This window comes from Polypterus senegalus, chromosome 3 (genome assembly GCF_016835505.1).
Source record: "Polypterus senegalus isolate Bchr_013 chromosome 3, ASM1683550v1, whole genome shotgun sequence".
Lineage (NCBI taxonomy): Eukaryota > Metazoa > Chordata > Cladistia > Polypteriformes > Polypteridae > Polypterus > Polypterus senegalus.
The window spans coordinates 173,592,885-173,616,107 of record NC_053156.1 but is presented as its reverse complement, the minus strand read 5'-3'; the positions used below and the strand labels follow the sequence as shown (position 1 = coordinate 173,616,107).

The window sequence follows — 23,223 nt, the reverse complement described above, 5'->3', positions numbered from 1 at the left end:
AATAACTGAATTCTCGATGTAGGTAGTTTAAGAGGTGCGAATAAATGCTTTATTTTAATTTACATCACATGTAGTGAATGAATAAAATCACAACCATACTTATACGTAAAATATTTTTTTAAAATCAGAATAGTATAGATAAATCTGGATGTGTAAGAAATATTGTAAAAATACTGCATACGCAAAATATTAATTTCTAAATATAAAATTTTTTGACTGAGGACAGAACACTTACCTTCCTTGGTACAAGCAAATCAATTTAGCAGCATCGTAGCAAAGATCAATTTTTACAATGATAACTGATGGGTAAGCTTCACTATAACAGAAAAAAACACAAAGAACATTACTGTTTTATTAAGGCACTTCAAGTATCTCCAACTCACAAGGAAAATAAAAAAAAAAAAAAAAACTCTGAGCACTGCATTGAAAATACAAAATAAAATTGTCCAGGGTGTGTGCATGACACACTAATGTATACAGAAATAACTAATTGTAAAAAAAAAAAAAAAATATTACATACATACATACATACAAATAAAAGGCAATGCCCTCACTGACTGACTCACTCACCACTAATTCTCCAAATTCCCGTGTAGGTAGAAGGCTGAAATTTGGCAGGCTCATTCCTTACAGTTTACTTACAAAAGATTGGCAGGTTTCATTTCAAAATTCTACGCGTAATGTTCATAAATGGAACATTTTTGTCCATAAACTGTACTGTAATAGACTGCAGCTCGATAGCCGTGGGAAGCGGAGTTTCGTATTAAAGCATTTAGCCAATCACATTTCAGCCATCATTTGTTACCAGGCAGAGAGGCTTTCACAAATCTGTTGTGGAGGCACTTTAACACAGAATAAATGTCGATTAACCTGTTGCTTCAACCAATCAGATTTTGAGTTGGCGTCAGTCACAGTATTCAGACCCATTGATTGGATAGAAGCCGATATGAGGAACTCTCCGAGGCCACTGAATGCACCTCAAACGCTCCAAGCAAAAAATCGTCTCGTGCACTACGGCCAACTCCATGGCAGGATTCTGGACAATATTATTTGCCAGACACAGACCAGATTTCAAGACCACGAAAACCTGATGTTTGTCACGCTCCTCGAGCCCCAGAAGTTTCGGGAAAACAAGGAAAATTTCACGCATGCAGCCTTCTCCACTTTAACACAAGAGCCACGGAGCGCTTTTTGATCTGTCTTGGCTAAAAACAGAACTGACTGTAATGTATGCCATGGATGATTTTGCAGGAAAATCTTCAACTGATCTCCTTGACTTCCTTCATCAGAAAAATCTGAATGAGAGCATGGCGCAGCTGTTCACATTGGTATATTTGGCGGTGAGCATTCCTGTGCACACTGCTTCTGTCGAGCAGACATTTTCAGCCCTAAAGCAAATTGAAACCTATGCCAGAAATACCATAGGGTGGGTTCGCCTTTCAGCATTACCTTCGATGGCGACAGAAAGTGAGGTTTTGATGGAACTGAAGCGCACGGATAATCCATACAACAGAGTAATTGAACTGTTTTTGAGGAAAGAGAGGAAGATGGATTTTGTTTCCAAATAATCCAAATTTTGGTGAGTAAAATGTTGCGATTTATATATACAAGTTGCAGAGTACCCGCGCTTTGCTCTCTATGTGTGTGTGTATATAGTATATTATATATATATATATATATATATATATATATATATATATATATATATATATATATATATATATCCCGCATTACCCATGGGCATATATATATTTGGAAGTCGGCCATTTTGGATCCAACTTTTGTTTTTTTCAATAAGAAGAGAGTCATGTGACACATCAAAACTTATTGGGAATTTCACAAGAAAAACAATGGTGTGCTTGGTTTTAACGTAACGTTTTTCTTTCATGAGTTATTTACAAGTTTCTGACCACTTATAAAATGTGTTCAATGTGCTGCCCATTGTGTTGGATTGTCAATGCAACCCTCTTCTCCCACTCTTCACACACTGATAGCAACACACGGGAGAAATGCTAGCACAGGCTTCCAGTATCCGTAGTTTCAGGTGCTGCACATCTCATATCTTCACAGCATAGACAATTGCCTTCAGATGACCCCAAAGATAAAAGTCTAAGGGGGTCAGATCGGGAGACCTTGGGGGCCATTCAACTGGCCCACGACCAATCCACTTTCCAGGAAACTGTTCATCTAGGAATGCTCGGACCTGACACCCATAATGTGGTGGTGCACCATCTTGCTGGAAAAACGTGCCAGCTTCAGTGCATAAAGAGGGAAACGCATCATCATGTAGCAATTTAGCATATCCAGTGGCCTTGAGGTTTCCATTGATGAAGAATGGCCCCACTATCTTTGTACCCCATATACCACACCATACCATCAATTTTTTGTTCCAACAGTCTTGGAGGGATCTATCCAATGTGGGTTAGTGTCAGACCAATAGCGGTGGTTTTGTTTGTTAACTTCACCATTCACATAAAAGTTTGCCTCATCACTGAACAAAATCTTCTGCGTAAACTGAGGGTCCTGTTCCAATTTTTGTTTTGCCCATTCTGCAAATTCAGTGCGCCGATCTGGGTCATCCTCGTTGAGATGCTGCAGTAGCTGGAGTTTGTAAGGGTGCCATTTGTGAGTAGCTAATATCCGCCGAAGGGATGTTCGACTAATGCCACTCTCCAGTGACATGCAGCGAGTGCTACGCTGTGGGCTCTTGCTGAATGAAGCTAGGACAGCCACTGATGTTTCTTCATTAGTGACAGTTTTCATGTGTCCACATTTTGGCAAATCCAACACTGAACCAGTTTCACGAAACTTAGCAAGCAGTTTGCTAACTGTAGCATGGGAGATGGGTGGTCTCGTAGGGTGTCTTGCATTGAAATCTGCTGCAATGACCCGGTTACTGCGTTCACCAGACATCAACACAATTTCTATCCGCTCCTCACGTGTTAACCTCTGCGACATGTCAATGGCTGTAAACAAAGAGAAACTTGTAAATAACTCATGAAAGAATAAAGTTACGTTAAAACCAAGCACACCATTGTTTTTCTTGTGAAATTCCCAATAAGTTTGATGTGTCACATGACCCTCTTCCTATTGAAAAACAAAAGTTGGATCCAAAATGGCCGACTTCCAAATGGTCCCCACCCATCTTGAAAAGTTTCCCCCCCCTCACATATATTAATGTGCCACAAACAGGAAGTTAATATCACCAACCATTCCCATTTTATTAAGGTGTGTATATATATATATATATATATATATATATATATATATATATATATATATATATATATATATATATATATATATATATATATATATATATATATATATATATATATATATATATATATATATATATATACACACACACACACACACGAGGTGTGGCAGAAAAGTAATGAGACTGGCAACGCTGCGCTGTTGTTGTCCTTGATAGAGCACGTGCATCAGTACCCTCCCATAGCCGAGTGAGAGTTTCAACTCCTTCCGTTAACTACGTGATTTTTGTGACTGCTATTTGCGAAGTTGTGTTTTGGTTGTGCGTTACGCAAAATGGAACAGCGGAATTTGGAGCAACGTTGTGCCATTAAATTTTGTGTTAAGCTTGGAGAATTTTTATAAAGACGTCCTTGAAAGGCTCAGAAAAAGGGTCATTCGCGTGAGACCAGACATTGCAGACAAATGGATGCTCCATCATGACAATGCCCCATGTCACACTGCCCTCTCCATAACATAATTTTTAACCTCAAAAGGCATTCCTGTGGTTCCCCAGCCCCCTTATTCACCTGACCTCAGTCCGTGTCCTCAAAGGACGTCATTTCGGGACTTTAGAAAACATCCAAAAGAGTGTAACGGACATGCTGAAGACCATACCGGTTGAAGACTTCCAGCGCTGCTACCAACAGTGGGAACAACGTCTCCATCGGTGTGTAGCTGCCCAAGGGAACTACACTGCTCACAAAAATTAAAGGAACACTTTAAACAAACACATTAGATACATCAGATCTCAATATGAAGTTGGATATTTATACAAATAATGACAGGGCAATGTCTTAGGAACAAAAGGATGCCAAGTCTTTTAATGGAAATAAAAGTTTTCTGCCTACAGAGGGCTCAATTGTGTAGACACCCTAAAATCAGAGTGAAATGAAGATGTGGCAGGATAATCCATTTTTTCAAAAACGTAATTTCTGCTCCTCAAAATGCTTTTCAGTATCTTGTGTGGCCCCCACGAGCTTGTATGCATGCTTGACAACGTCGGGGCATGCTCCTAATGAGACGAAGGATGGTGTCTTGTGGCATTTCCTCCCAGATCTGTATGAAGGCATCCCTGAGCTGTTGTACAGTCTGAGGAGCAACCTGGCGGCGCCTAATGGACCGAAACATAATGTCCCACAGATGTTCTATTGGGTTTAAGTCAGGGGATCGTGAAGGCCATTCAATTGTTTCAATTCCTTCATCCTCCAGGTACTGCCTGCATACTCTTGCCACATGAGGCCGGGTATTGTCGTGCATTAGGAGGAAACCAGGACCTACTGCACCAGCATAGGGTCTGACAATGGGTCCAAGGATTTCATCCTGCTACCTAATGGCAGTCAAGGAGTCTTTGTCTAGCTTGTAGAAGCCTGTGTGTCCCTCCATGGATATGCCTCCCCAGACCATCACTGACCCACCACCAAACTGGTCATGCCGAATGATGTTAGACAGCATAACATTCTCCATGGCTTCTGCAGACCCTTCAACGCCTGTCACATGTGCTCAGGGTGAACCTGCTCTCATCTGTGAAAAACACAGGGTGCCAGTGGTGGACCTGACAATTCTGGTATTCTATGGTAAATGCCGATCGAGCTCGACTGCGCTGGGTTGTGAGCACAGGGCCCACTAGAGGACGTTGGGCCCTCAGACCACCCTCAAGAAGTCTGTTTCTGATTGTTTGGTCAGAGACATTCACACCAGTGGCCTGCTGGAGGTCATTTTGTAGAGCTCTGGAAATGCTCATCCTGTTTGTCCTTGTCCAAAGGAGCAGATACCAGTCCTGCTGATGGGTTAAGGACCTTCTATGGTCCTGTCCAGCTCTCCTAGACTAACTGCCTGTCTCCTGGAATCTCCTCAATGCCCTTGAGACAGTGCTGGGAGACACTGCAAACCTTCTGGCAATGACACACATTGATGTGCCATGATGGGTTAGCCTTTGCAAACGAATTAAGTTCGTAAGTCAAGTGTCCATTGTATTGCGTATTTAAGTTAATCCATGGGAGATGGAGTCCTCCACAGCTTGGTTGGGGTCCGGCGTGGCCGCTAGAGGGAGCTGCCTGCTTCCCACAGCCCGGCTGGACGAGCTTTCAGCCCGCCGGAAGTTCAATTAGGACCAGGTGGTTAATCACTTGGGCGCTTCCGGGTGGGCTATAAAAGGGCCCAGCCACCACCACTCGGAGAGCCAGGGTTGGGAGGAGGAGGACTAAGCTTGCAGAGGAGTGGTGGAGGAAAAGGTGAAGGAGAATTGTGGTGTGTATTTTTGTTTGGTGCTTTGGACTGTGTTTGGGCTGTGTGGCACGGGGAAGACGTGTCACACAGCTGAAGAAAAATAAAAGCCTGTGTGTTTTGTACACGTTGCCTCTGCGTGGTCTGTGCCGGGTCGGGCGCTATATAGCGCCTTTTACAATAGGTAAATCACTGCAATGACGGAAATTACATCCACAAACACATGTATCTGGGCTCCGACTGACGCTACTAACGCTCTTGGTTGTTTGTTTACAATCGCTAGCGGATACACGTGACCGCATCCGTTTCGTAAACGCAAGATGTTGGTCGTAAATCAAAACAAAAAATTTCATTTTAAACTTCCAGATAATTTATTATAAATTTTATTAATAAAATCAACAACTAAAACACTTTTTTGAATAAATTCTTTATTTAATTTAAAGTACCGGCATGCAAAGTTACTTCTTCATCTGAAAGATGGCTCTGTGGTTTCATCATTATTTACTTCCGTATTCATCGGCAAAACCGGCATTGCGCTGCAAATCTTGAATCTGAAACGATACTCATTGTATAAACCGACCCCCAAACTCCAAGCCAAAAATCTAGGACTAAATTCTCAGCTTATATAATGGGATCTACGGTAAGTAGGTCCTATTTATAGTTGAATGCAGTTCAATTTAGTCTTTAAATTTATATGGTGAAGAAAAAATGCAAGTTCAATTGAACTTGCATTCCTACCAAACATATTTCTGTTGACTAAATAAAAATTACTTATATTTAAAATTTAAATAGAACTTGAACAGATACAATAGTTCATAATACCCACGCAGCACTAACTGCATGCAAGAGCGGGAGTCATTCGTTTTAACAAACCGCGTATTGCACTAATAATAGGAATGGATAGAAATTAAGATTTTGTACAAATAATGTTTTTCATTTTTCTTCCTCGATGGATTCTGGCACCCCCAGCAACAGCTGCTCGCACCCCAAAGGGTATGTATCTATCTATCTATCTATATATATATATATATATATATATATATATATATATATATATATATATATATATCTATCTATATATATCTATACACACACACACACACACACACACTAGCAAAATAACCCTTCTTCACAGCGGAGAAGTATTGTGTTAAAGAAGTTATGAAAAAGAAAAGGAAACATTTTAAAAATAATGTAACATGATTGTCAATGTAATTGTTTTGTCACTGTTATGAGTGTTGCTGTCATCAAGGATTTGATTATCATTATTTCTTTCAATCAGGTTCGTATGTGGAGGATGTGTTGTGTTCAAGTTATATTCAGTGTTTGCCAACCGTTGTAAAGATAACAGGTTTCATTCATCAAAGTGTTCACTACCCAAATACTCGTGAATCTAAGATGTTTAACAGGCATTCCCGGTATTAAGTTGAGGATTTATCTGCGAATATTTAGCTGCAGCGTGTCTATGAACTTAATTTAAACTTAAGCTTTACACCTTGCTTTCCTATTCATTTGCATAAGCAAAGTCCTTCACCAGCAATTTTAACTCCGTTACAGCAATTTTAACTCCATTACAAAGTGATCAAAAGTCTTGATTATACCCTACGTCTTCTCATTAAACTTGTATCTCGCAAATATCGTATTCTTTGTAGGCATGACAAACACCGGCGGCAGCATCTCTATGAACTTAATTTAAACTTAAGGTTTACACTGTGCTTTGTTTCCGCAGTAGCTGCACTTATAAATATGCTTGTATGCATCACTCGCTTCATATTCTTTTGCTGCCTTCTCAATTGTGTAATGCATTTTTTGTTCAGTACTCTTTGGAGCTCTTGCTTGTTCTCTGCGTACTGCGTTCACAGTCGGGTCACATGAGCCGCTCGGAGTACATGCATCGAAGGTTCTCAGCTGTGCTTGTGCTATCTTGTGCGAATTTGCGATGTCCACGGCTTTATTTAATGTTAGCTCAGACCCGGCACTTAAGTTTCTCTCGCACTTTTGCCGAGTTTGTGCCAAACACCATCTCATCTTCGTTTGCATAAGCACAGTCCTTCACCCGCAAATATTTAGTGGCAGCGTGTCTATTGGATTGCTGCTGATGGACGGCCTTTTATGGGCAGGCACTCAATTACGTTGGAGGCGTGACGATGAGGGGCTAACTCCGCCTCACACAGCGACCGGGCTGCAGGCTATGGCCGTATATATGTATGTAAGTAGGTTCCAGTTATGACCGTTACACATAGAATTTCGAAATGAAACCTGCCTAACTTTTGTAAGTAAGCTGTAAGGAGTGAGCCTGCCAAATTTCAGCCTTCTACCTACACGGGAAGTTGGAGAATTAGTGACGAGTCAGTGAGTCAGTCAGTGAGGGCTTTGCCTTTTATTAGTATACTAGCAAAATAACCGCGCTTCGCAGCGGCGAAGTACTGCCTTAAAATTTTTATTAAGAAGAAAACTAAACCTTTTTAAAGTGTGGGAAAATATACCAATAATTATTTGTTACGGATCTCTTTGTATACCACATTGTGAGTTCGGCCTTCCGGTTGTAATATGACCAAGCTGTGCGCGGAGCTTACTCTTAAGCATGCAACGTACAGTTGGCCATGTGAAAAGTAATCTTGTCTCAAATCTCACAGCTTGGATTGCTGCTGTCATAATCGGTTTGAGTTTCATGGTTTGTTTCAATTACAAAAGTATTTGTAGGACTTGTGTTGAAGAGACATTCGACATCTGTCAAGCGTTGTAAGCACACAACCGGTTTCATCGATAACTTCACATTCAGCTTTTGAGGGTTTAAACATTCATAAACATCAAAGTGTCCACTATTGAAATCATCACCTGTGAATCAGAGATGTTTAAGTGGCACTGGCGGTTGTCGAAAGGTGTAAAACATTTGGCCGTTTCGGTACACTTGAAAGCAACAACCGAACAATTCAGTGACAGCCATCAACTCACATGCAGAACCATAGGTGAAGGACTTAATTATACTACACAGGAGCGCTCCTGAGTAGTATAATTATCTCCTGTACCATCATCAGTCCACACCTTGAACCTGTCCCAGTCATTCAATACATAAGACACAATGTTCCTCCGGATATCAAGAGTGAGCCTGATATGGCCGTGCAATATGTAACAAAGAGAATGAAAAAGGTAGGTGTCATCTCCGAGCATGGAAACTACTCAGTAAGTGACAGTTCTTTAATCAATTGTGATCACCTCGATAGACATGTTAATGTGTGTACGGTTGGAATGATAAAGGAAATGGGTACCTAAACAATGTAAAGTAAGTCCAAAATACCTACACAATAACTATAATCGTAATAAATGAACAATAAAACAGCGAAAAAGCCGTGGATTAAATTAAAAGGCTGTAGTTATCCGCAGGGAGATGTGAACCCCGTGGCGTAGCAAGGAAGGGAATGTAGAGACTGGAGCGACAGTCAGCCTTATATAGGCAGGTAGCCAACAACGTGGGAGGCGTTGGGATGGGGACCAGCGCCGCCTCACGGTGACCGAGCTGCAGGCTATGGACGTACATATGTACGTAAGGAGGATTCAGTTAGAGTTGGGAACCACGTACCAAATTTCTTGCAGATGGGCCCATAAGTAACAAAGACTGTTGAAAAGTTCAATATGGCGGCCGACAGTGGCATCATACCACCGAAATAAGCACGTAAGTTGGTTTTGGTTAGCGCAGGGAAGCTGCCTACCAAATTTCGTGAAGATGGGGCCATAAATAAAGTTCAACAAGGCGGACGTTGTCGACCATTACGCCCGTTACGCATAGAATTTCGAAATGAAACCTGCTTAACTTTTGTAAGTAAGCTGTAAGGAATGAGCCTGCCAAATTTCAGCCTTCTACCTACATGGGAAGTTGGAGAATTAGTGACGTTGGAAAGTTCAATATGGCGGCCGACAGTGGTGTCATACCACGAAATAAATGCATACATCGGTTTTGGTTAGCGCAGGGAAGCCACCTACAAATTTCGTGAAGATGGGGTCAGCCTTCTACCTACACAGGAAGTTGGAGAATTGGTGATGAGTGAGTGAGTGAGTGCTTTGCCTTTTATTAGTATAGATGTATACATACACACTGAATGTTGTACCAAACAGCTGTGCCACAAGTATAGAAAGTTTTGGGCAGTGTTCACTGTAACATAAATCTTCAAAAATTATATCTAATGAATTGTGAAATTTGCCTTAGTTCTCAACACAAAACTTTAATGTTCACTTTACTTACTCTTAGAAAAAACGGACCTTTCCATTTTGACCAATATGGTTTAAAAAAAGGATGTCTTAATCTCTTAAATGGGTAGAAACCACATAAAATTGTTTTGATTTTTTATTTATCAGGTATTTCTGAATTTCTGCAAAATGAAAAATAAACTCTAAAAATGTAATACTGTTTTTTAAAGCAGACAAAGTTGAAATAATGGTGGCTTCCTGTTAAAACACTGCAATGCATTAAAGATATTCTTAATCACAGATATTACCTTATATGTCTGAAAATCATGTCCTTATTTGTTTGCTTTGGCACTGATGTTATAAATAAGGTATAAGACTTCTACAAAAAAAGATAGCAATAATAAGATGAGTAGTTGGAAAGGAAACACAATTAACTGCATATAAAACAAATAATATGATATACAGGTTAAAATGAGATAGACCTTCATAGAGCAAGATTTATATCCTTAAGGAACAAACAAGCCAAGTACACTGATTAGAGTCATATTGTAAACCAGGGCCAGAACAAATATTGAGGTTCTGATATAACACAAGCCAAAACAGGATAAAGAAGATAATAAAGAATCCAACTTAGGAGAGAGACCCTAAGAGGTCATGATCTTTGTGGAATTAATTAAAATGGGGCACTTTATCCCACTTGTGCATTATGAATCAATATTTCAAGTCTGAATTCCATGTTTAGTCACAGTCTCTTTGGAGTTCTTATGCTCTCACTCCGTTTATAATATTTTTTCTCTAGTTACCCCAGTTTGCCCCCTCAGATCTTAAGCAAAAATGTGTTAAGTTAATTGGGGATTCTAAACTGCATGAAAGTGGATTTGGTGGAAACTGCCCCTTGTTATGGATGACAGTCTATTGAGGGTTGGCTTCTGCCTTTCGCCCAGTTTTGCTGGCATAGGCTCTGGCCCCCACAACCTCAAAATGGAATAAGCACAAGAATGGAAATAATGCCCTTTGGTAATAAATGGCACCACCAGCTTTTTCGGTTTAAAACATGAAATGAACCAATGGTTCAAAATGACACTTAAAAGTGAAAATATTATAATCTACATTTGTGTGCAAAAACTGAAATTTAACAAAAAACGTTGAAAAGGGGTGTTATTTTGCAAAAACAAAATATAAAATACAAAGTATAAATGGATTGTAAAATGCATGTGTGTTAACAAAATTAATACATTTTTAAAAATTTAAATAATAAATACATTTAAAATGTATTTAATTTTATATATTTAAAGATTATTTCTTTTAACATCATTTACTAATTTATCTGAATATTTGTCTATTTATAATTTTGGTCTGAATAGTACCCCACTAATGTGCCTTCATTATAAAGCATAGTGTTTTAAAGGTGTTGCATCCTGTTAATGTATACCCATTTCCCTGTGAACTTGAGCAGTGTTCATCAACCACTGGGTCATGAACCACCTTCAGGTTACAGGTTGCTGTTGGTTGGTCACAAGTGGCCTTCACGACCGAAGAACACCCATCTGCTGAAACAGTCAACACCATGTTATGTGATATTCTTTCCCTTTTCTATTCAGAACCAGTTCACCAAGAGGACATCCCCCATCCTTAAATTTGCTTTCTATGGACACCATTGATCCTAAAAAGGTAGAACATGGTCCTGAGACAATAAAGTTTGAGAAAAACTCCATTTAAATTTCTCCAATTATTAAAACTATTGAGTGTATGTTGTTAAAGTACGTACTTGGTGCATTTCTTTATGATCCATTTGTGATTTGTGCCGATTCAGTGCTAGAAAAGTTGCAATAAGATACAATACTGCAAACACGGTGTGAAGCCACAGAAGATTATTCCTGTAAAAGAAAAAAAAAAAATTGACACATAAATAAATAAAAAACAAGAATGATGTACAACAGGTGGGATATAAAGTACTAGGATACACTGTAAAGATCCTCTAAATAAATTTATGAATGCATTAAGATTTACTATCACAAATGTTTATTTTGAAATGATGGTAAATAAAAGGGATTTATACTGAACAGCAAATGAAACTGGCCTACATGGATGAAGAAGAACAATATTCAAGACTAGTGGGATTACTTTACATAAAAATAAAATAAAAAACATTGTATTAAAGAAATGTTTTTAGGTAAGGGAAAAAAAAAATTTTGCAATGGTATGGAATATTTGGTCTGCAGCTAAGCACCATGGGATCTGTTTTAAATAAATAATTAAATAGCTGGCTTGATTTCCATGGATGTGCATGCTTGTGCAGCTGCAGAATGTTGGTGGGGTGACTGTCACGGAGCACGCCTGTACACAAGGGTGTGGTCGGTCTTGATTGTTCTATTGGATTTCCACGGTTCATGATCGAGGCACTGTGCACATGAAAGGATACAAGGAATGATCCATCACAGCAAAGGGAGAAGAAAGAAAGACAAGAAAAAGAAAAGATACAGATGAGAGAAAAGTTGAAAAGAGAAAGAAGGTGGTTAAAAGACAGAAAGAATCAGGCAAGAGAGAGCGAGTGAGACAGAGGGCAGACAGATGGGAGGAGACCACTTGGGAGAGCATGCGCTCGACGCCTTGGGCTCAAGAGAGTCACTCCCACTGACCGTTTTGGTGGTGGGGAGTAACATGTGGCTCGCTTTTGCTTAAGTCCAGAAAGAGCGGGCTTGCTGTGATGCCCTGCTGGGGCCACACACACCTGCAGGGACCCAAATCTTGGTGAGACGAGGTTTGGATAGGGCATCCTATTGGGAGCAATGGAACCGTAGGCACCCGAACAGAGTACAGCAGCTTGACTGCGATTGTAGGTTAGGATTCTCCTCTGTTGCAAGGTCTCATTAGGGGTTAGCAGAGGAGACTTCTGTTTTCAAGGAGTGCACTGGGGACTTGACTTTAAAGGATAAATACCTGTGTATGTTTTTAAGCTTCATTTTAAAGGATTATTTATTGGACTTTAACTTCCTCAATTGCACTTTCTTTTTTATGGATTATTTCTTTATTGAATGTTTGAAGCACTGCACTTTAATTTTAACACTATTTGTTTGTGGAATTTAATTAAAAGTATTTTGTCACTTTTTATGGTTCAGGAGGCTTCCAAAGTAGAGTGAGAGCATGAAGCTAACCCACCCTGTCACAAATAAAAGCTAGGCACACAGCAAAAATGTTTTTAAAAATATCAATTGCCTAATAGATACATATAGAAAAAAGAATGAAATTGAACAAGAAATAGCAAATTAAAATTATACTTTTTTCAATGTTTTTCTCAAAAGTTAAATAGAATATCTGAGGCAGAAGTAAAAATCTGCTTCATATTTAATTTAATGTTTAATAATTTAAAGAAGATATGACATTTTTATTACATATTTTAACAATGAGTTTTATTAAATAATGATAATATAATGTAATTACTTGTATTAGTAGAATACATTATACTTGTTTTCATAAAGCATTTTACACCATTATTAAAACCAAACAAAATAAGTTGGTGGTGTCTTAAATAGCCTTCCTAGACTCTGGATTCCAAGTCGCGTTAAGTACAAATTTCATCAACTGATGTACTATTTGCAATTGTGTAGGGTCTGTGGACAAATGTAGTTCACATTTATGGAATATAATTTTCCAAGCAAGTAGCTGATGTAATGGTGACTTTGCTCAGTGATTCTGCTTGTGTTTAATAATTTGTTTAATCGGAAATGTAAAAAAACAAACAAAACAATAAAACTTTCTCAAACTAAATTTGAAAAACTAAATCATTAATACATGTCGCACTGAATTTTTGTTTTAAGAGAAATGATTTGAAAAACATACCCAATTCTTTTGCAATGGGAGTTTTTCCAAATTTGATGTGGGCTTGTTCCATGCAGAATGATGGATGGACAGACGTGCGGATAAACAGATATATAGACAGGAAGACGAGAATAAATGGCTCAATATTTTTAGTCACAGGAGTTAAATGTTAGAAAACCAGTGTCGAAACTAATAATTAATGCAAAGTAAGATGTTGCATTGAAAATGCAGAAATAGTTTTTGTTCTTTGCTGGAGATATGGTTATACTATCACACTTGAGGAATCACTTGAATACAACACTGATAGTGATTAGATCTTGGCCCAAGTTAGTTGTATGGCCATGTCTTCATTGGTAGTCACAAATAAGTATTGAATATAGTGCTTATATGAAATTCGTCACACCTTTCCTTAAAAAAAATTAAAAGCCACAATCTGTCTGTGGCAGCGATAGCTTTTAAACTACAATAGATACCAAGTTCATTTTTATGACTATTTCAAAAAAGAAAAAAACAAAATTTGAAGATAAACAAAACTGAATCATTACAAGACAGAATATAATATACAGTGGTGTGAAAAACTATTTGCCCCCTTCCTGATTTCTTATTCTTTTGCATGTTTGTCACACAAAATGTTTCTAATCATCAAACACATTTAACCATTAGTCAAATATAACACAAGTAAACACAAAATGCAGTTTTTAAATGATGGTCTTTATTATTTGGGGAGAAAAAATCCAAACCTACATGGCCCTGTGTGAAAAAGTAATTGCCCCTTGTTAAAAATAACCTAACTGTGGTGTATCACACCTGAGTTCGATTTCCGTAGCCACCCCCAGGCCTGATTACTGCCACACCTGTTTCAATCAAGAAATCACTTAAATAGGAGCTGCCTGACACAGAGAAGTAGACCAAAAGCACCTCAAAAGCTAGACATCATGCCAAGATCCAAAGAAATTCAGGAACAAATGAGAACAGAAGTAATTGAGATCTATCAGTCTGGTAAAGGTTATAAAGCCATTTCTAAAGCTTTGGGACTCCAGCGAACCACAGTGAGAGCCATTATCCACAAATGGCAAAAACATGGAACAGTGGTGAACCTTCCCAGGAGTGGCCGGCCGACCAAAATTACCCCAAGAGCGCAGAGACGACTCATCCGAGAGGTCACAAAAGACCCCAGGACAACGTCTAAAGAACTGCAGGCCTCACTTGCCTCGATTAAGGTCAGTGTTCACGACTCCACCATAAGAAAGAGACTGGGCAAAAACGGCCTGCATGGCAGATTTCCAAGCGCAAACCACTGTTAAGCAAAAGAACATTAGGGCTCGTCTCAATTTTGCTAAGAAACATCTCAATGATTGCCAAGACTTTTGGGAAAATACCTTGTGGACTGATGAGACAAAAGTTGAACTTTTGGAAGGCAAATGTCCCATTACATCTGGCGTAAAAGGAACACAGCATTTCAGAAAAAGAACATCATACCAACAGTAAAATATGGTGGTGGTAGTGTGATGGTCTGGGGTTGTTTTGCTGCTTCAGGACCTGGAAGGCTTGCTGTGATAGATGGAACCATGAATTCTACTGTCTACCAAAAATCCTGAAGGAGAATGTCCGGCCATCTGTTCGTCAACTCAAGCTGAAGCGATCTTGGGTGCTGCAACAGGACAATGACCCAAAACACACCAGCAAATCCACCTCTGAATGGCTGAAGAAAAACAAAATGAAGACTTTGGAGTGGCCTAGTCAAAGTCCTGACCTGAATCCAATTGAGATGCTATGGCATGACCTTAAAAAGGCGGTTCATGCTAGAAAACCCTCAAATAAAGCTGAATTACAACAATTCTGCAAAGATGAGTGGGCCAAAAATCCTCCAGAGCTGTAAAAGACTCATTGCAAGTTATTACAAACGCTTGATTGCAGTTATTGCTGCTAAGGGTGGCCTAACCAGTTATTAGGTTCAGGGGGCAATTACTTTTTCACACAGGGCCATGTAGGTTTGGATTTTTTCTCCCTAAATAATAAAACCATCATTTAAAACTGCATTTTGTGTTTACTTGTGTTATATTTGACTAATGGTTAAATGTGTTTGATGATCAGAAACATTGTGTGACAAACATGCAAAAGAATAAGAAATCAGGAAGGGGGCAAATACTTTTTCACACCACTGTACTTTGAGGTTGCTTGTTGATCATACAGTTGTATAGCATCATATAAGCAAGCCCATCAGAACTCATCGTGCCCTTCTAGAAATATTGATTATTTAAAATATATACAGGCAACACCAAATATTTCAGCTACATATAAACAAAGAAAAATAAGCATTCTTGTTTCATTTTGTTGATCTTTTTTGAAATATTTTCCCAGGACTAATTTTCAGTCTCTATATTAAAAATTGTTCTTAGCATAAAAAAAGAACCCAGTACCAAATAAGAATACTGTACATGTTCATTGCATGATGCTTTACATTTATATTGCACATTTTGTTACTTTTACATATCATTTGTTATGATGTTAATCTCCTGCGTAACATTTTCAAACTTATATATCTGGGGGTTGGAGGGGGAGATTGGTTGGGGGTTAGTACGAAAATAACATATAGCAATACATACACAACAAAATAATACAATACACTAACAGTAGACACTCTTCTGCACAATTTATTCTTAAATAGATATATATTAGCATTAATCATTTAAAAAAAAAAAAAAGTTAAAAAAAAAAATCACTGACAAAAGTCAATAGAATCAACAAAGGAGAAAAGGGGAAGGAGCGGAGGACCTCTAGAGTTCTGAAAATCATCCACATTCCAAGTTAGCAGTGTAGTGTGACCATCGTGACCATAAGGCCTATTTGTGTGTTTATGTACATGATATATACTTGAAAATTTACATTAAATCTGGAAAATAGTGTAAGCTCTCTGAGTCAGCACTCAGCAAAGTGTGTTATACAAAAGTAAACTGAAATGAAACTTGAACTAAATAAATCAGGTATTTCTGCTAAAACATTTTAAGATTCTGAACCAACCACAACCATAACAAGTTTTATACTTGCAATACTATGTTCCAAAACTTTTAAGAGATTTCATACATGAAACTAAATATTTGTTTATACTTATATAAAATATACAGAAACAGAAAATATGTATAAACTCCTTTTTAAGGTAAAGGACTAGAAAATAAAAAATACCATTAAAAAATTAACAATTGATTATTATTTAACACAATAATCACCAAAGATTTATGCTGGGGTTATTTAATTTTTTTCAGTGCATTTTCAATAAATACATACCTACTTGCTAAGTTTCCAATTGTTGTTCTTCCAAAGTTAAAGGGGCTCTTTTCTGAAACAGGAAATTAATACAATTTAAACATTATAAAAATTTAGCTATTAAAAAGACAGAAAAGAAGGCTGGTAGGTCATAACCAGTCAATGCCATAGTCTACTATATTTTCATGAAGGGTTTTTTACGACTTAACATTAATTAAAAAGAGACCCAAAAAGTGGCAGTAAGGTTTGACTAAGGGCCATTAAGTTTGAAAAACATGACTGGCAGAGCGTCCTTATAGTACAGATTGTTAGATTACTTTAACTACTGAAGAAAAAGTGTGTGTTATTTCCAGCAATGTATGCTTCCTTATGCAGGATATGTAAAATTATGTAGATACAATACAATGCTTTAACATATCGTGAAATATTTTTCTCAAAATATACTTGGAAAAAAAAAAAAAATCTCATTTTTTTCCCTGACACTTCAAGTAAGAAGTTAAGCAAAATGACACCTTTTATTGGCTAACTGGAAAGATTGCAATAAGCAAGCTTTCGCGGCAACTCAGGCCCATTCTTCAGGCAAGATTACAAATATGCAGTTATACCTATATAATCAATTTGCCCCCATAAAAGATAGCTACAAGCACACACACAAAAAAAGAGGATGAAGTTGGAGGAGGTGGCAGAACACCACCATGTCAGGCCATATTAAAAACAGACCTGCACCCATAACCCAATACCAGGAGGCTTTTTCAAGTCTCTGATGTGCTAATTGATAGTATACTTGACATAGTAAACTCCTCATTAGACACGGGGGTCTTCAATAATTGTTTTAAGTCAGCAGTTGTCAAACTCCTATTGAAGAAAAAATGTTCTTGACTCCTCTGTTCTTGACAATTTTACACCAATATCTAACCCTCCTTGTTTAAGTAAAATTCTAGAAAAAGCAGTCATTACACAGCTAAATGTTTACTTGAATAAACATTCTATTCTTGATAAGTTTCAGTCAGGTTGTAGCACAAATCACAGTACAGAAGCTGCTATGTTAAAGTATTAAATGACTTGCGGGTTAATTTGAACAGAGGTCTTGTATCTGTTCTTGTTCTAATAGACCGGAGTGCAGCATTTGACACCACAGATAACAGTATTCTTATAAATCACCTTAGTTCTTAATCAATGGGTGGGCCTCTCCAGCAATGTCTTAAACTGTTTTAAGTTATACTTAACAAGTCAAAAAAATCTTTGTTAGTTGTGATGATTATACCTCTGAGACCCATGATATATTCTGGGTCCAATGCTCTTTTCAATCTACATGCTTCCAAAATGTCAGATTATTTCAAAGCACAGCTACCACAGCTATGCACATGACACACAGCTGTATTTATCGGTAGCACCTGATGACCCTGATGCTCTTGGCTCTCTGATCATGCGTCTTACTTGTATCTCCGATCATCTGTCTGGATGAACAGTAACTTTCTCAAACTAAATAAGGAGAAAAGAGAAATCTTAAGGCATCAAGTTTACCCTCACTATATCCATTTTTGCCAGTAACTTAAGTCTTAAAAGTCAAAACAGAGCTAAAGAATTTAGGAGTAATTATTGACTCTGACCTAAACTTTAAATCACATATTAATCAGATTACTAAGAATGTATTTCTTCACTTAAGGAATATAGCTAATTTTAGACCTCTTATAGCTTTACAGGACTCTGAAAAATTAGTTAACGCTTTTGTTTTCAAATTATTGTAATGCACTCCTTACAGGACTACCTAAGAAAGACGTCAATCAGTTAAAGTTAGTGCAGAATGCAGCAGCAAGAATCTTAACTAGAAAAAGAAAATCTGAGCACATTTAATCAGTTTTAGCGCCATTACATTGGTTACCCATGTCATTTAGAATTTACTTTAAAAATATTACCAATGGTATACAAAGCCTTAAATAATCTTGCAACGTCCTATGTTTTGGAATGTCTGTCCCCTTACAATCAAATTCATAACCTCAGATCTTCAAAAGAAAGTCTGCTTATAATTTCAAGAGCCAACCTGAAAAGTGTTGAGGCAGCCTTTTGCTGTTATGCACCTAAAATTTAGAACACTTTACCAATAGAATTTCACCAAGCTAATACTGTAGAATAATTTAAAAAACTGATAACACATTATTTTAAAATGGCTTTTGTTTAGCTACATTTTAGTTGTATCCCTATTAGTCTATATGGGCACTGAATTATCATTTTTGTCTGGGTTCTACAATTCCGTACTAATCGGGACTATTCTCTGCTCTCTTTTCCAGTTCTTCTATGGTGGTGATCTGCGCCGCCACCACTGGATAAAGGTACCAGCCCTGCGTTTATGGTTTGAATGGCAGGTGTCCCAGATGTCCACATGACCATCAACATCAAATTATTCCATGTGAAGTATGAAAACCATGAAGACTGATAATGAACATCTATGTTACATAGAATGCCATGTGGGGGCTGCGTGGTCTTTTGGCCTTAGAACGCCTGCAGATTATGTTTTTTTCTCCAGCCTAACTGGAGTTATTTATTCTGCCGCCCTGACCATCCAACTTTATCTTTTTCTTTGTTGCATACTGCAGATTATTGCCTAATCTTGTTTATTTATGTTTTATATATTTTCCTTTTTATTTCATCTTTTAAATAATTTTGAGCTACATTGTTTTATGTAAATGTGCTATATAAATAAATGTTGTTGTTGATTCGCTTTTCATAATATCAAACAGATTACTAAACTGCTGGTGTCTCTCCACAACCAAAATAAATGTTTTCTTTTAAATTATTCCATGGAACATTTTTAACACATATTTTGGACTGTTGTCAACATAGTTTTAAAAGCATGCATCCTAAACACATGGGCATCTCTCCACATGGAGTTAACATTAGTTGCATAAATGACTAATAATCTTAAAATCTCTATGATATTTATATTACAAAATTATGTTTTTTTAGCAGGTTGACATTCTAATCTTTTTAGAAGATTGTTAGGCTTAATAAGGTTGTTTCATATTCCAAAGGTAGTAAATGATAGGTCTGTTTTTCTTTTTTGGTATTCTAAAAGGATTAAATAAAACATATTAAGTTAAAATCAGTGAAGATTCAGAATTTAAATCAACACCTAGCAATGTGCACCACAATCAGTTAAAAGAGGGCAAAATATCAATTAAAGATTTAATAAATATTTAAAAATGTAATGTTTTGTGTAGACCTCAGCAAGTATAGGTTGTTTTGATTGTGGTTGGTTAATGTAAGCTTTTATTGCAGGGTGTGATCAGTGTTCAATGTTTAATAGGGAAATTTGAACATTTATTAAAGAAGTCTTCAAAAAAAAAAAAAAAAAGCTGTGCACATCAATAACAATTTAAAAAAGAATTCATGACAACTGTAGCCTGCATGCACTGCTTTTTACATGATTGGCTCAAATCAAACAGTAGAAATTGTGTCCAACCTAAAAAGAGAAAATATTTAATAAAAAAAAAAAAAATACAACTCAAATTAACTTGCAAAGGCTTCAACCCTTGTCCATGTGAGTTATTTCAGAAATATTGTAGATTCATGCATGAGAGCACAAGGATGTGAAAACACCACAACAAACACTATTTTTACATGAATTATGAACGAATGAATTAATTTAAAACTGACAAGATTGATTTTTGTTTTTTTTACATAGCATAATGGATGTCATGCAGGGGACTGCAGGGACTAGCACCATGGCCAGAAATGAACAAGGATCCTTACCCAGTCAGGAGGCCAGCACAGGGAAGGAAAGGGGAAGACAAACCCCATGAAACAGCCCTGTTGGGGTCCATGAGTGCTGTCAAGGAGCAATGAAAATTAATGGTCCCTACTTTAGGAGACTTCTGCCTAACCCAGAAGTGCTTCCTACTGACAGTCTTGATACTGGAAGTTCTTCCAGGTCCTGCCTAAAGGAAGCAGTTTCACTTAAATACAGGCAAGTCAGGGCAGGAGAGGAGCTGGACAACACTCACCTAGAGGGAGGTAGGTAGGTAGGTAGGAAGGAAGGAAGAGATTGGGTCTGTGCTTGTGATTATAAATGACCTGTGAAGGTATTTTACACAATAAATCATTTGTTTGAACCCAGGACTTGTATTTGTGTGGTTGTGTTTTGGGTGCTGCAACGCCCTCTACTGGTCACAACAGGAAATCTTAAACTTTGGCCAAACATCAAAAAGAGGGAAATTTTTTCAACAACTAAATCACCAGGGGCCCCATGTATAAGTGGTGCGTACGCACAAAAATGTTGCGTAAGCCCATTTCCATACTCAAATTGTGATGTATAAAACCCAAACTTGCCGTAAAGCCGCACATTTTCACACTAGCTAAATGCCTGGCGTACGCAAGTTCTCCACTCGGTTTTGCAAACTGGCGGCAACCAGCGTCAAAGCAGTGCTTTTGTTCAAGTGTGGTCTCAGTATTTTAATTATTCTGAGAGCTCTAATATCATGAATGTAATGGATTCTGTGCCCAGTCGGAGGAAGAAAAAGCCCGTTTAAGAAGCACGTAGTGATTCACACACAAAGCACATAGAAGAACATATACAAAACAAGGCATTTAACGTGCTACTTTAGTTATGATGGTATTTGAGAAACTAGTAAATTAAACAATTTAAAGATGAAGTTTGTGATGTTCTGCTTTAATCTATACTAATAAAAGGCAAAGCCCTCAGTCAGTCACTCACTCACTGACTCATCATTAATTCTCCAACTTCCCGTATAGGTAGAAGGCTGAAATTTGGCAGGCACATTCCTTACAGCTTACTTACAAAAGTTAGGCAGGTTTCATTTCGAAATTCTACGTGTAACGGTCATAACTGAAACCTACTTATGTGCACATATACCGGCCATAGCCTGCAGGTCGGTCACCATGTGAGGTGGAGTTGCGTCCCTCATCGTCACGCCTCCCACGTAATCTGACTGTGAACGCAGTACGTACAGAACAAGGAAGAGCTCCAAAGACCGCTGAAGAAAAAACGCATTACACAATTGAGAAGGCCGCAAAAGAATATCAAGTGAGTGATGCGTACAAGCATATTCATAAGTGCAGCTACTGCAGAAACAAAGCACGGTGTAAATTGTAAGTTTAAATTAAGTTTATAGACACGCTCCCACTGCAGTTTGTCATGCCTATGACGAATATGATATTCACGAGATACAAGTTTAATGAGAAGACATGAGGTATAAATGAGAATTATAGAGAATTGATGAGAATAAATGAGAATTGTAACGGAGTTAAAATTGCTGTAACAAGAAACTTGTAAGTGCCGGGTCTTAACTAACATTAAATAAAGCCGTGGACATCACAAGATCACACAAGAGAGCGGCTCACGTGAACTGAATGAACGCAGTACGAGTGATCACTTCGATGAATCAAACCTGTTCAAAAAACGCATTACACAATTGAGAAGGTAGCAAAAGAATATGAAGCGAGTGATGCATACAAGCATATTCATGAGTGCAGCTACTTCGGAAACAAAGCACGATGTAAACCTAAAGTTTAAATTAAGTTCATAGACAGGCTGCCGCTTGTCATGCCCGCGACAAATACGATATTCGCAGGATACAAGTTTAATGAGAGGACGCAGGGTATAAACGAGACTTTTTATCACTTTGTAACCAAGTTAAAATTGCTGTTGATGTACTGTGCTTATGCAAATTCCTAGAGACTGTTTGTGTGGGGATTGACAGTTAAGGCAGGTGGGGGAGTCACGTCATCATCTCCCCTCCCATTCACCTCATTTTGCTCTGAGCTGAGCTCTGCAGCTAATGCGGTCTTGCGGAAGCAACTTCGTGACGCTGCCACCAAATACTCACAGAAAAATCCACAAGTTAATACGCACACTGTCTCTAGAGTTTCTCCACACTCTGAATCCTCCAGGCACTACTGAGCATAATCTAATTTTGAGGGTTGGGACACCAAGAATGTTACTGAAAACCTTACAGCCACCGAGACTTTGTAACGGCACGAGACTTCATGTCACATGTCTGCAAAAGAACCAAATTGAGGCAACTATTTTTACTGGCAGTTGCTCAGGGGAGAAAGTTTGCATTCCTCGCATCCCCATTATACCCTCTGATCACAATTTTGAAATCGCAATTGATTTCAATTCAAATGCCACCAATTTCCACTAAGGCTCTGCTTTGCGATAACTACTAATAAGTTTCAGGGACAGAACCTACAAAGGGTTGCCATTGATTTGAGGCAAGATTGCTTTTCTCCTGGACAACTATACGTTGTATGCTCAAGAGTAAGCTCGCACAGCTTGGTCATATTACAACCGGAGTGCTGAACTGACAACGTGGTATACAAAGAGATCCTTAACAAATAATTATTGGTATATTTTCCCTCAGTTTAAAAAGGTTTACTTTTCTTCTTAATAAAAATTTAAAAGCAGTACTTAGCCGTTGTCTCTCTCTCTATTATTTATTTATATTTATATATATA

At 37.9% G+C, this 23,223-nt stretch overlaps 1 protein-coding gene across 2 annotated transcripts in view; it reads right to left on the bottom strand.

Annotated features, from left to right (window-relative positions):
• Window positions 1–23,223, bottom strand: part of LOC120525693 (CSC1-like protein 1) — a 148,901-nt gene that overhangs the window by 55,967 nt on the left and 69,711 nt on the right. For both annotated transcript variants that reach the window (XM_039748216.1, XM_039748217.1), the window contains 4 exons: window positions 16,771–16,822; window positions 11,435–11,543; window positions 9,975–10,045; window positions 236–316 (listed from right to left, as the gene is read on the bottom strand). In XM_039748216.1, the coding sequence (XP_039604150.1) occupies window positions 236–316; window positions 9,975–10,045; window positions 11,435–11,543; window positions 16,771–16,822 (313 nt within the window). The remainder of the gene's footprint in view (window positions 1–235; window positions 317–9,974; window positions 10,046–11,434; window positions 11,544–16,770; window positions 16,823–23,223) is intronic.